General features: G+C 45.6%; 1 protein-coding gene across 2 annotated transcripts; it reads right to left on the bottom strand.

Annotated features, from left to right (window-relative positions):
- Nucleotides 1-684: 684 nt before the first annotated feature.
- On the bottom strand, nt 685-13,670 carry SDHD (succinate dehydrogenase complex subunit D). Of its 2 annotated transcripts, XM_036324365.1 has the most exons (4): nt 13,516-13,670; nt 9,782-9,895; nt 8,287-8,431; nt 700-1,673 (listed from the first exon to the last, which is right to left on the bottom strand). In XM_036324365.1, exons 1-4 carry the CDS (start codon nt 13,565-13,567, stop codon nt 1,508-1,510), a joined length of 477 nt encoding a protein of 158 aa, XP_036180258.1. In that variant the 5' UTR covers nt 13,568-13,670; the 3' UTR covers nt 700-1,507. The 2 variants fall into 2 exon arrangements, with proteins under 2 accessions (XP_036180259.1, XP_036180258.1); XM_036324366.1 differs by lacking the exon at nt 8,287-8,431 and having other exon boundaries at nt 685-1,673.
- Nucleotides 13,671-13,680: the final 10 nt, after the last annotated feature.

Below are 13,680 nucleotides of genomic sequence, written 5' to 3'. Positions count from 1 at the left end.
ACATAACAGCAATTCTAAATAATGTCAGTAATAAAATTCTCCCCCCTGCCAGGGAGGCCTGGCCCAGCACCACCACTCCTTAGTAAACCACTGCTATTCAGGCACCATTCCCTTTTGAAACCTTTAACCCATGTAAAACTGAATTAAGCACCTTTTCCTAAACCCTTAATGCACATCTGAATCTCCTGCAAGGCCATAGCATGTTAAGGGGAGCTTATCTTTACTAGTAACCAGTATGGACATTGATGAACACACGCCCCCTTCTGGCCAGCTTCCCATCAACAGTTGGCCTCAGCTGCCCAGTAAGGTACTTCATAAGTGAAATGAGCCAAGTCCCAGTCCCTCTATGCTGCTAGGAGAAACTAACTAACCATCGTGCCTTATACTCATCCTGCAGACCAGGCTAACAGCATACAGAATATAGTTTGAATTCCAAAGGCTGATATTCACAAAACACCATAATCTGGACCTAATTCTAATTCTTTCTAATACTCTCCTCATACCAAACTACTTATACTCAGTATATTTCTGCCTATTACATCTTTCTGTGTTACAGTGCTTTGTGTCCGATTTACCTAACTGCTAAGCCCCAGAAGGAAATTTAAAGACTCAATCCTGTTTTATTGCTATAGATGCAATGGACACTCGGTTCTAATAAATAAAACTAGGGACAGATAATACATAAAAGAGCAAAATACATTTTTATTATTCAGAATTTTATTTTAAAAAAATCTTTATTTTCACAGAATACATTTCACATTAAAGATTCTCACAGGGAGAAAAATAACAATTTGTTATTTAAAGCTTTATATTTGTGGATATTATTTTGGGACAAGTAAAATGAACGTATTTGAGGAGTTAAGTCTCAGTTTAGAACATGTAATATTTTGATACCTCTACAAGGGTACCTCTTCCCTGCATGGAACTTCTCTATATTCAGAAGTTCTTCAGGCTCTTTTATCCAGGCTTTAGAAATTAGTAATGTGAAATATGAGCATTTCCTAACTTTAAGTTTCCCAAAGACATATAACCATCAGTGACTGGTATCAACTAAATAAAGGGGGAAAGTTTTCAAACATTAAGTGATGCATAAGTTTCTGCAGTCTTTACTTATGAATTAATAGTTCTTCCGTTCTCCTTAACTCCTAGGACAAATATAGCAGTTTGATTAGGTATTGATAGTAATAAAGCAGAATTCCCTTTAAGAGTTCGGTAAATTATAATGCGAAAGCTCATATATAATGTTCAGTTACATTGTGAGTCTTGAGAAGCTGGAGGACAACCTCATTCACTCGCCAGAATGTGGAATTCTGTCTCACAATTTCTTGGATACAATTCCTCTCAAACCTTTTCCTCACAGATTAAATTCTAAAACTAGCCAGATGATTAGAAGAGATTTATCTCACCAGTGGACTTATCTGTTATTTCCTCCTTATTGTGAGATGAATGGCATGACAAAGCAGAGGCAAAGAGGTGTACAATCAATTTTCAAGGTAGTAAGTCAAGGTCAGAGGTTCCACAGCATGGCAACAGCTTTGCAGATGTCCACATTGTGATGGTTGAAATAACAAAGCCCAGCAAAGGTGAAAGCCGAGAGTGCCAAGAGGCCTGCCTTGGCAGCTTTCTGCAATGCATCCTTTTGAACATAGTCAGTAACAACTTGTCCAAGGCCCCTAAGGAAAAAAAAATCACAGCACAAATGAAACATCACAAATGACACTAGAAGGCCACACAGATAACTTGGTTGCAAAAAGACAATCAGGTTCAAAACACAACCAGTCAAAAACCAAAGTAAAGGAATCAAGTGTTTCCTAATAATATAATAAAGACATCTTCCTATTCTTCAGATTCAATTTTCCAGAGTTACTTATATCAGAAACAGTAATTAATTACTACCTACAAAATTTTGGTGTGTTTTTTTAAATTAAAGCAATGTTCTACAGTTTTTCATTAATTCAAAAAGAATGTATTAAACAGATGTGATATGTCAGAACCTGTTATAGACATTGAGAGCACAGCAAATAAGACCACATCCCTCCCCATACGGATTATTCACTCTAGTGAAGGAGAAGGAAAGAGAACCTTTGTGCTATGAAGTAATATTCTAGAAAGGATGACCTGAATGAGAAGAATAATCCAAGCAGAAGTGACAATGACCTTGGCATCTTTGAAGAACAGTAAAAAGGTTAGTATGGCTGGAAAACGGGGAGATTAGAAAGCAAAGACAGATCACATAGGGCCTTGAAGGTCATGAAAAACAGTTTGAATTTTATGTGAAATACTAGGGGCCCGGTGCACGAAATTCGTGCACGGGGGGGGGGGGGGGGAGTGTCCCTCAGCCCAGCCTGCCCCCTCTCACATACTGGGAGCCCTCAGGGGATGTCCTATTGACGGCTTAGGCCCGCTCCCAGCTCCCCTTGGGGAGCGGGCCCAAGCCGCAGTCTGGCCTCCCTTTGTGGGAGGTGACCGGGCTGATCAGGGGAAGGCACCAGCCCCATCGCCCCGCTGCTGCAGCTACTGCCAGTCACCGCAGCCAGCAAGGTTTTTTCATCAACGCGGACTCCAGTCCCGTCACCATGAAAAAATGACAACTTTTTTTAGGCATTTTCAAGATGTGTCTTTCATATAATAATAATTTCTTTATTATTTTTTTATCCTCACCTGAGGATATGTTTCCATTGATTTTTAAAGAATGTGGACGAGAAAAGGAAAGACAGAGAGAAACATCAAAATGAGAGGAACACTTTGATTGGTTGCCACCTGCATGAGCCCTGACCTGGGCCCCGGCCAGGGAGGAGCCTGCAACCTAGGTACATGCCCTTGGTCAGAATTGAACCCAGACCCTGCCATCGGCAGGCCAAGGCATTATCCACTGAGCCAAAGTGGCTAGGGCAGGATATGACATTTCTTAGCCCTCCAGCAGCGGACCTTCGTTTTTTTCACCAGGAGTGTGGTGAGAAACCCTAGATCACAGTTTTGGATTCTTATTACCCAAATTACTAAGAATATTACCAGTGGCATACAGGGAGCTTAACCAATGAGCGGTCAGAAAAGGTGCTTCCTCTGTAGTTCACACCAATCTGCGGCTTGGCACTCCACCCACCCCCGCCCAGGCTTGACGCCTCTGGCCCAGGTATCAGGCCTGAGCAGGGGACCTGCACACCCCTCCGATTGACAGCTCCACCCCCCGCCCAGGCCTGACGCCTGGGCCAAAGGCGTTGACCCCCATCACCCTCCAATTCAGGATCAGCCCCTTGCCCAGGCCTGACGCCTCTGCCAGAGGCGTCAGGCCTGGGCATTGGACCCTCATTTCCCCCCATCACTGGCTCTGCCCCCCGCCCAGGCCTGATGCCTCTGGCCCAGGATTCAGACCTGGGCAGGGGACCCCCAGCCCCTTCCGATTGCTGGCTCCGCCCCCCGCCCAGGCCTGATGCCTCTGCCAGAGGAGTTGACCCTCATCACCCTCCGATCCCCGGATCGGCCCCTTGCCCAGGCCTGAGGCCTCCGGCAGAGGTGTCAGGCCTGGGCAGGGGACCCCCAGCTCCCACCATCCCCGGCTCCTCCCCTGCTTCCTACGATCTCTGGCACCGCCCCTGCCCAGACCTAAGGCCTCTGGTGGAGGCATTAGTCCTGGGAAGGAGACCCCCAGCTCTCCGCGATCTCCTGCTCTGCCCCGGCCTAGACCTAATGCCTCTGGCCAAGGCATTAGGCCTGGGCAGGGGACCCCCAGCTGCCCAGGATCGCTGACTCTGCCCCGCGATGGCTGGTTCTGCCCCTGCCCAGGCCTAACACTTCTGGCTGAGGCATTAGGCCTGGGCAGGGGACCCCCAGCTCCCCGCGGTTGCAGGCTCCGCCTCTGCCCAGGCCTAATGCCTCTGGCCAAGGCTTAGGTCTGTGCAGGGGACCCCCAGCTCCCCGGATTGCAGGCTCCACCCCTGCCCAGGCCTAACGTCTTTGGCCAAGGCTTTAGGCCTGGGCAAGGGACCCCTAGCTCCCCGGACTGCCGGCTCCGCCCCTGCCCAGCTCCCATTGCGGGCTCCACCCCTGCTTCCCGCGATCACTGGTCGGGGATGACAAAGGCGCCCGGTTCTCTGATCACGGCTGGGGGGCAGGGCTCTTAGCTCCCCCTGGGTTTCGGATCACCGTCAGTGGCAGGGGGCTTCTTCCGTCCTTCCCCTTTCGCCTCCCAGCATTGTGCCTACATATGCAAATTAACCGCCATCTTTGTTGGCGGTTAACCGCCATCTTAGTTGGCAGTTAATTTGCATATCTCCTCGATTAGCCAATGGGAAGGGTAGCGGTCGTACGCTAATTACCATGTTTCTCTATTATTAGATAGGACTAGAGGCCCAGTGCACAAAAATTTGTGCACTCAGGAGGAGAGGCGGGTCCCTCAGCCCGGCCTGTGCTCTCTCACAGTCTGGGACCCCTCGGGAAATGACCACCTGCTGGCTTAGGCCTGCTCCCCGGGGGATTGGGCCTAAGATGGCAATCAGACATCCCTCTAGCAGCCCAGCAGCCCTCGGGGGATGTCCACTTGCCAGCGGGGAGCAGGCCTAAATTGCAGTCGGACATCCTTAGCGCTGCTGAGGAAGCAGGAGAGGCTCCCACCACCACCGCTGTACTGGCAGCCATCAGCCTGGCTTGTGGCTGAACAGAGCTCCTCCCATGTGAGAGCGACCTGACCACCAGAGGGCAGCTCCTGCATTGAGAGTCTGCCCCCTGGTGGTCAGTGTGTGTCATAGTGACCAGTCATTCTGCTGTTAGGGTCAGTTCGCATATTACCCTTTTACTATATAGGATAGAGGCCTGGTGCACGGGTGGGGGCCAGCTGGTTTGCCCTGAAGGGTGTCCCGGATCAGGGTGGGGGTCCCGCTTGGGTGCCTGGCCAGCCTGGATGAGGGGAGGAGAGCTGTTTACAGGCTGGCGGGTGACTGAAGCTCCCAACCACTCCTTTTTTTTCTTTTATTCTGGGATTTATTTACCTTCTATGGCTGTCATTGGAGCTGAGAGCCGGCTTTAGCTCTGAGGCTCGGCTCCAGCTCTGAGACCTCGGCTGCTGAAAGCAGGTATCTGGGTTTGTTTGGGTTCTATAATTGTAACACACTTGTGGTCCTGCTCGCTCCAGCTCTGACGGCTGAAAGCAGGTTTCTGGGTTTTCTGGGGTTTGTTTAGGTTCTATAACTGCAACATAGTTGCTTAGAGTGCAAGCTCAGAGGCCAGCAGTGGCAGGCGGGAAACCTTGGCTTCCTCCTTCACTGGAGCAAGCAAGCCTCCTGTTCGCTTCAGCTGCCTGGCCACCATCTTGGTTGGCAGTTAATTTGCATATCTCGCTGATTAGCCAATGGGAAGGGTAGCGAAGTTACGGTTAATTACCATGTTTCTCTATTATTAGATAGGATAATGAGAAACCACAGATGTGCTTTAAGTGGGAAGCGACCTAATTTTACTTCATTTTTTAAAATCTTTAATGTCGAGAGTATTACAGATGTCCCCCTTTTTTCCCATTGCCCCCCTCCACCCGGTTCCCACCCCACCCCAGGCCTTCACCACCCTACAGTCCATAGGTAAGACCTTTGGTTAATCTCTTCCTGCTCCCATCCCGCTTCCCTCTGAGATTCACCAATCTGTTCCAGTTTCCATGCCTCTGATTCTATTTTATTCTACAGTTTATTTTGTTCATTAGATTTCTTGTTCATTTATTTTGATTTTTAGATTCAATTGTTGATAGATATGTATTTATTACTTTATTGTTTTTATTTTTTATCTTCTTCTTCTTCTTTCTCTTCTTAAAGAATACCTTCCACATTTCATGTAATACTGAAATGTTTGGTGATGAACTCCTTTAGCTTTGTCTGTGAAACCCTTTATCTGACCCTCAATTCTAAATGAGAGCTTTGCTGGGTAATCTTGGTTTTAGGTCCTTGCTATTCATTACTTTGAATATTTCTTGCCACTCCCTTCTGACCTGTAAAGTTTCTGTTGAGAAATCAGCTGACAATTGTATGGGCGCTCCCTTGTAGATAACTAGCTGTTTTTCTCTTGCTGCTTTTAAGATTCTCTTTGTCTTTAGCCCTTGGCATTTTAATTATGATGTGTCTTGGTGTGATCCTCTTTGGGTTGCAGGAGGCAACCAATCAATGATTCTCATCATTGATGTTTCTCTCTCCCTCTCCCTTCCTCTCTGAAATCAATAAAAATATATTAAAAAACAAAAACAAAACAAAAAACAAACCTGTACCTAACAGCCTATTATGCAACCACTAATTTGTTTTCCATCTCAATGGATTTGCCTATTCTGGACATTTTATATAAATGCAATCATACATGTGGCCTTTTGTGTCCAGTTTCTTTCACTTAGCTTAATGTTTTCAAGGTTCATCCATGTTGTGACTTGTATCAGTGCTTCCATTCTTTGGCCAAATAACACAGGCATACCTCATTTTATTGCACTTCACTACATTTTGCAGATATTGCAGTCTGTGGCAACCCTGCATCGAGCATGTATATTGGTGACATTTTTCCAACAGCATTTGCTCACTTCATCTCTCTGTCACATTTTTTAAAAATATATTTTTATTGATTTCAGAGAACAAGGGTGAGAGATAGAGAAAATCATTGATCAGCTGCCTCCTGCACACCCCCTACTGGGGATCGAGCCCACAACCAAGGCATATGCCCTGACCGGGAATCAAACCATGACCTCCTGCATCATACGTCAACGCTCAACAACTCAGCTATGCCAGCTGGGCATCTCCGTCACATTTTGATAATTCTCAAAATATTTCAAACATTCTATTACTATTATATTTATTATAGTGATTTTTTATATTACTTGGGAAAAACCCTTCACCAGAAAAAAAATTATGACTTGCTGAAGGCTCAGATGATGGTTAGAATTTTCCAGCAAAATGTATTTTTAAATTAAGGTATGTACTTTTCTAATTTTTAATTTTTTTTTTAATCATCACCCAAAGATATATTTTCCCATTAATTTTTAGGGAGAGTGGGAGAGAGAGGGGAATGACAGAGAGAAATATCGATGTGAGAGAAACACACGGACTAGTTGCCTCCTGCACATGCCCCAACCAGGGCCTGGGCTACGGAGGAGCCTGCAACTAAGGTTCATGCCCTTGACCGGAATCAAACCTGGGAACCTTTGGTCCACAGGCCGACACTCTATGCACTGAGCCAAAACGGCTAACACTAGACTTTTTTTAGACATAACGCTACTGCACACTTAATAGACTATAGTATATACAGTGTAAATAACTTTTATATGCACTGGGAAAGCAAAGAACTCCTGTGGCTCACTTTATTGCAATACTTGTTTTATTGCAGTGGTCTGGAACTGAACCCCGTACTATCCCCGAGGTGTGCCTATAGTCACATATAGCACATTTTGTTTAGCTATTCATCAGCTGATACAACAAAGAGTTTTGAGAAGGGGAATGTCTTGACCTGACTTAATATTTTAACAGAATCAGGGGGCAGCTGTGTTGGGAATAGACAGAAGGAGGACCAGTTAAGAGACTACTACTGGAATAGAAGATAATGACCAAGTTTGGGGCTTGAACAAACAGAACAGAAATGCTATTAATTCAGGTGGGTGAGAGTGCTAGAGGAAGCGATCTGGGGGGACATCAGCAACTTAGTTCTATAGCATGCTACATGAAAAATGTCTATTAGATCCCAGTTGACGTGGCTAGGGGTTGAGCGTCGACCTATGAACCAGGAGGTCATGGTTCTATTCCCAGTCAGGGCACATGCCTGAGTTGCCAGCTCAATCCCCAGCATGGGGGGTGCAGAAGGCAGCCAATCGGTGATTCTCTCTCATCATTGATGTTTCTATCTCCCTCTCCCTTTTTCTCTAAAATCAATACAAATATATTTTTTAAAAAGTCTATTAGATATGGGAATGAAGACATCGAATGAGCATGTGAATATATAAATCTGGGCATAGAAATACCTTACATTATGTTTTCTACAGGTCTTGAGTATTTCAATTTCTCCCTTATATGCAACTAGTGACCCAGCGCACAAAATCATGTGAGACCAGACCCCGCAGCATTGCGGGACTCCCCCGAGTCCCACCATGCTGCGAGACCCAGAGTCAAGTCCCACCCACCTGCATGTGCGCCTTGCCGCGCACGCAGCCTCCTGGTGACCAGTCTTCGGTCGTTACAGCCTTAGGGCCACTGGATTTTTATAATATAGATAATGAAACAAGCTCGCAGGAAACAAGCTGAACTAACAACATAATACTGAATGCACTGCTGTACTTACCAATGACTATGGAGAGAGAGGACCGCAGCCAGGGAGTAGTCCATCGCAGAAGAAGGATTCAAATACGCAGCTGGAAGTAGGCCCAAGAGCAAAACACTGACAACCCTCTCACCAGTCCAGTGGAGAGACGCAGCCTTGGAGCCAGCTATAGAAAGGAGGAACCAGATTCATAAGAGTTGAAAGGGTAAACCTATCTCTCACATTCAGTATCTGCCACACAATAACTCAAATTGACAGAAGAGCAAACAATATGCATATAAGACTTAACACTGAGCATAAAAGAGGGTAAGATAAAGGAGGTAATTGAAAGAGATGCTTCCTGCCCCCCCACCCCCCTGCCCTTTTTTAGTACAGGTTGTCTCAACACCTACACATGTTGATTAGAAGACAGATCCACTTTACTTATAGGCAAGAAATGGACAAAATATATTTGCAGAATTACCAACCTTGGACTTCAGTATAATGGACAAATACCTAATGAATACAAGTTAGGGATACTTGAGAAATTCCTTTAAAACATTTTTTTTTTTTTTAAATGAAAACAGCCAACTCAGAGAAGCAAAGTTCTGATTTCAACTTTTAGGACCATGGTCCTTGTTCTGTCCCATTGCTCATAAACAGAAATGGAACAATAAGCAAGTGAAAAACCAAATGGGCTATAAACATTTCCTTGAGAGCCTCTATCTTTTTTTTGTTACAGACCCCCTTTGAGAATCTAATAAAACGATAGAGCGATTTTCCAGAAAAAATGCACACAAACACATACATTAAAACTATGTATACAACTTCAGGATTTTCAGTCCCATGCATCCCAAGTTAAAACTACTCTTCTAAATCTAACTAAGCAACAAAATGCAGAAACAAAAACTTTTCAAACATAAAGTTAGTCTAAAAAGCAAAAGATTACACTGTATAATTTCTCATAACTCAGATGCAACTATATCTAAGTGGCTGATCTAAGAGTCAAGAGAAGTCTTTATTTGATCTTTCCAGGCTTCAAAAATGGAATTACAGTCAACTCATTATTCACCTACAGGCTTTCTAAGACTAACTTTAATAATGTCTAAACAGTATTCATCCAAGAAATGCCATGATTTTAGTATCAATCTATATAAAAACAAACAAGTTAATTACAACTATAAATATGCATAACTTCTCAAAAACTGTCCACTATTTTAAGTTATTCATATTTGGCTCCTCTCCATAAACTAAATAAGAATAACTAAACTACTGAACAGACTCTTCCTAAAGCTATATTCTTGTTTAAAAAATTAAACATTTTGAAAAAGACTTATACCAGAAGATTCTCTGAGTGTAAATGGCATCATTCAACCATGGTGGTGTTGTCTGCCCAAAGGTGTAGGCTAGGTCTTCATTTGACAGAGCTGGACACAAAAGCTCCCCCCACAGACAACAAGTCCTCCCAAAGACATGGTAATTAGCTAAGATGAAGATGGCCAGAGCCCAGAAAGCAGCAGCAATGGAGAAAACATACAATGGTGGCTGGGTGACAGGTGAATGTGCTGTATTCCACACCATCCTGGGGTAGGTTGGTCCTGGAGAAATGCCGAGATTTGAGGTCTGACCACTGGGGTTCGGAGGAAGAGAGCTAAGGAAAGAGACATTAGGAGGATCATAAGCACCTCTCTTGTAACAGGATTGACAGACTTTCTAAATGACCATAGGTAAGCTACTTCAACCCTAAAAGAGGATAACATCTCATCTATAAAAAAAAGATAGCATCTACTTTGCCCGGCCGGCTTGGCTCAGTGGTTGAGTATCGACCTATGAACCAAGAGGTCACGTTTCAATTCCTGGTCAGGGCACATGCCTGGGTATGGGCTTGATCTCCAGTGAGGGGTATGCAGCCGATCAGTGATTCTCTCTCATCATTGATGTTTCTATCTCTGTCTCCCTCTACTTTCTTCTCTGAAATCAACACAAATAAAAAATAAAAAGATAACATCTATTTCACTGGGTTGCTGTGAGGTCAGACTGAGTAACCACTGGAAGACTGAAAAATCAACAAACCACTTACATAAAAAGGCTTCACTTTTACTAATTTTAAAAAGTAAATTATAGTTTTCTCCTTCCATTTACTCATCCGCCTGGCAGTGGAGTAAGAGATACAAGATACAGTCTTTGTTCTCAAGGAATTCAGTCTAGTTTGGCAAGTTCATCTATTAGCATCCTCCTTTTCAAGATCAATTTCTCCACTTGTACCCCTGAACCCATCTCTTTCTGTCCTGTTTGGGATCCTGTATCTTGGTTAAAAAATAGGCAGACCTGCCCTAGCTGGTTTGGCTCACTGGATAGAGCATCACCTGGGGACTGAAGGGTCCCAGGTTCAATTCCGGTCAAGGGCATGTACCTTGGTTGCAGGCACATCCCCAGTAGTGGGTGTGCAGGAGGCAGCTGATCGATGCTTCTCTCTCATCGATGTTTCTAACTCTTTATCACCCTCTCTTCCTCTCTGTGAAAAATCAATAAAATATATTTTTTAAAAAATAGGCAGACCTTAGTAAACCCAACTCCACTACTTACGAGCTGTGAGACCATCAGCAATTAAGTAAGACAGGCCTCCTAACCTCAATGTCCTCAACTGTAGAAAGTAAATAATAGCACTTACTTTATAATACTGTTGAAAATTTAAATAATATATGCAAAGTGTTCAGTATAACTCCAGGAAGTTATAAGCAGTCAATAAAAGGTCATTTTTCTCCTGTATCTTTAACCTCTCCTTCCAATTGGCCACTTTCCCCCCACTGATGTAACATACTTCCCTTGATACTAATTCCTACAAGGCCCATGTGCTCTTCCCTGTTCTCTTTCTCCTCCTTCCACCCATGCTTCTTTAAAGTGTTATTTAAATCATCCTGGCTGGTGTGGCTCAGTGGGTTGAAGCATCATCCCATACACCAAAAAGTGACAGGTTCGATTCCTGGTCAGGGCACATACCCAGGTTTCAGGTTTGATCCTGGTGGGGCCACGTACAGGAGGCAACCGATTGATGTTTCTCTCTCACATCGATGTTTCTTTTCCTCTCTCTAAAATCAATAAAGTAAAATTTAAAAAAAAATAAATCATCTCAGCTTCCCTATGATTCTTTAACTCAGAAACTTATTTTTATCCCCACCAAAGCTGCTTTGTTAAGTTGCCAATGGTCTCAAGTAGCCATATCCAACAGGTACTGTCAGTCTTCATCTTATTGGGCCTTTCGTCACCACCTGGCATCATGCTCTTTCCTCCCTTCTTTCCTGACAGAACTCTCTTCTAATTCTCTCTTTGATTCTCTGATTATTCTATGTTAGTCTCCTCCTGCATCCATTCTTTTTTTAAAAATACACTTTTAATTGATTTTTAGAGAGAGGGAGATGGATAGAAACAGGGGAGCATCATCGATCAGCTGCCTCCTGCACACCCCCTATTGGGGATCGAGCCCGCAACCCAGGCCTGTGCCTTGACTGGAAATCGAACCAGCGACCTCTTGGTTCCTGAGTCCACACTCAACCGCTGAGCCACATGGGCCAGACCTCCTGCATTCACTCTTAAATGTTTTCCCAGACTCCATCATCTGCCCATTGCTCTCCTCCCTTCCTCTGCCCACCCCTGGTCATTCTGTCTATTCAGCTTCTACTAAGTTGACGACACCCCAATTCTGTATCTCCAGCCCTGATATCTCTCCAGTTTCAGAAGTTTAAGTGCCTGCTGGGCCTCTCCCCTGACATATCCTACATGGTCTTCACACTCACCATGCCAAAAACTAAAATCATCCTTCAACTCACTTTCTCATTCAAAACTGTCTCCCATTTGCATGTTCCCCACTTTAAGGACATCCCAGCCTAACCCAGAAACCTGGAAGTCATGTAGGATTTTCTCCCTAAATTCAGTCAATTGCCAAATCGCGCTGATGTACCCAAACATCTCTTGAGACAATGTTTTCTGTACTTCTCTTCAAGTTCAGGACCTCATCATCCTTGCCTGTACCAGTGCCCTACCTCATCTCCCTGACTTGTGTCTTAGCCCGACCATCTCCCCTGATGGCCCATCTGCCACCCTGCTACCAAAGTGGTCCATCTAAACTGCAATCTAGCCCTAGCCGGTTTTGCTCATTGGATAGAGCGTTGGCCTGAGAACTGAAAGGTCCCAGGTTCAATTCCAGTCAAGGGCACATGCCAGGGTTTTAGGTTCATCCCCAGTGGGAGATTTGCAGGAGGCAGCCAATCCATGATTCTCTCTCATCATGAATGTTTCTATCTCTCTCTTCCTTCCTCTCTGAAATCAATAAAAACATATTTAAAAAATAAATAAACTGCAAATCTATGTCAAATTTTTCAATGACTCCCCTTCACACCAGGTAAAATGCATACCCCTTATCAAGGCAAGTTCTTGTATGATTTGACTCCAGATCCCCTTCCCAGGTTCAGTGCTCATTCCTGACCTCGAGCTTCAGCTTTAATAACAACCGATTTGTTTTGTTTCCTCACCTAACAACCAGTCTCTACTCTCTACTCCTTCCTTCATCGCTGCACCTGTTCACCCCAGGAGCCCTAACTGTAATGACCTTATCCCGTGGCCTTGCGGGTCAGGCACACCTCCTTCGGGAACGGAGACAAAGTAATCCTTCCAACCCGGGCGCTGAGTACATCCTCCCTCTGGACTGCTGGGACAACGTGTGGACGGCACAACCGTTGTTTGGTGTTAAATTATGCTTACACGTGTTTCCCTATAAAAAGGAAAAGTCTTTGCGGGCAAGAACTGTGTTTTATTCACACCTGAATCCCAAGCTTACTGCAGTGCCGGGCATAACACACATGCCCCGTTCGATGTCTACCGGAGCGGTCCCGTACACCCCCTCGAGGAGCAAGACCCGGCACGGGAATTCGGATCCTCTTTTCGGAGTCGGGGTGGGAGCTCGGGTAGGACAGCGGTGCGGAGGGGGCGAGCTCCTCTGAGCAGCCTCGGCGGGGCTGGCTCCCAGAGGCAGATAGATCTTGCAGATGTGCCCGCTCACCACGTCGGCCCAGGCCGGGAGAGACGCGCTCCGGGAATAGCTGGGCCCGCAGCGCGGGGGTCGCTGCTGTGGTTTCGACCGGAGCCAGAGCGGCCATTGGGAAGGAGGAGAGGAGGACCGCCGCGCTCCAGAGGCCACGCCACCCGCAGAGGACTCCTCCCGCCTCCCTGCCCAGCGGGAAGCCGCGCTGGGAGCCCCGGCCGCCGGACCCTCACCTCGGCCTCCTCGGGCACCACAGAGGACACTCAGCCTCCACACGCTCGCCATCTCGCTCCTGGAGGTTCAAGGTCATGCAGTAACCCGGAAACAGTCACAGGCACCGCCCACCACACCACACGAAGGGGAACAAGGAAAAGGAAAATGCTTGGTGAACCGGAAGT

Source organism: Myotis myotis, unplaced genomic scaffold, assembly GCF_014108235.1.
Source record: "Myotis myotis isolate mMyoMyo1 unplaced genomic scaffold, mMyoMyo1.p scaffold_m19_p_10, whole genome shotgun sequence".
In the NCBI taxonomy this organism is placed as follows: Eukaryota; Metazoa; Chordata; class Mammalia; order Chiroptera; family Vespertilionidae; genus Myotis; species Myotis myotis.
Note: the sequence above shows the minus strand (reverse complement) of the source record. Positions and strands in the feature narration are given on the sequence as shown.

Bases quoted from the DNA above. Each gene is read 5' to 3' on its own strand.
- SDHD (XM_036324365.1), bottom strand. From the start codon at position 13,567: ATGGCGAGCGTGTGGAGGCTGAGTGTCCTCTGTGGTGCCCGAGGAGGC. The intron at 9,896-13,515 runs GTGAGGGTCCGG...CTCTTTCCTTAG, and splicing joins TGGTGCCCGAGGAGGCCGAG to CTCTCTTCCTCCGAACCCCA. The intron at 8,432-9,781 runs GTATGTTTTCTC...TCCTTTCTATAG, and splicing joins CCTGTCACCCAGCCACCATT to CTGGCTCCAAGGCTGCGTCT.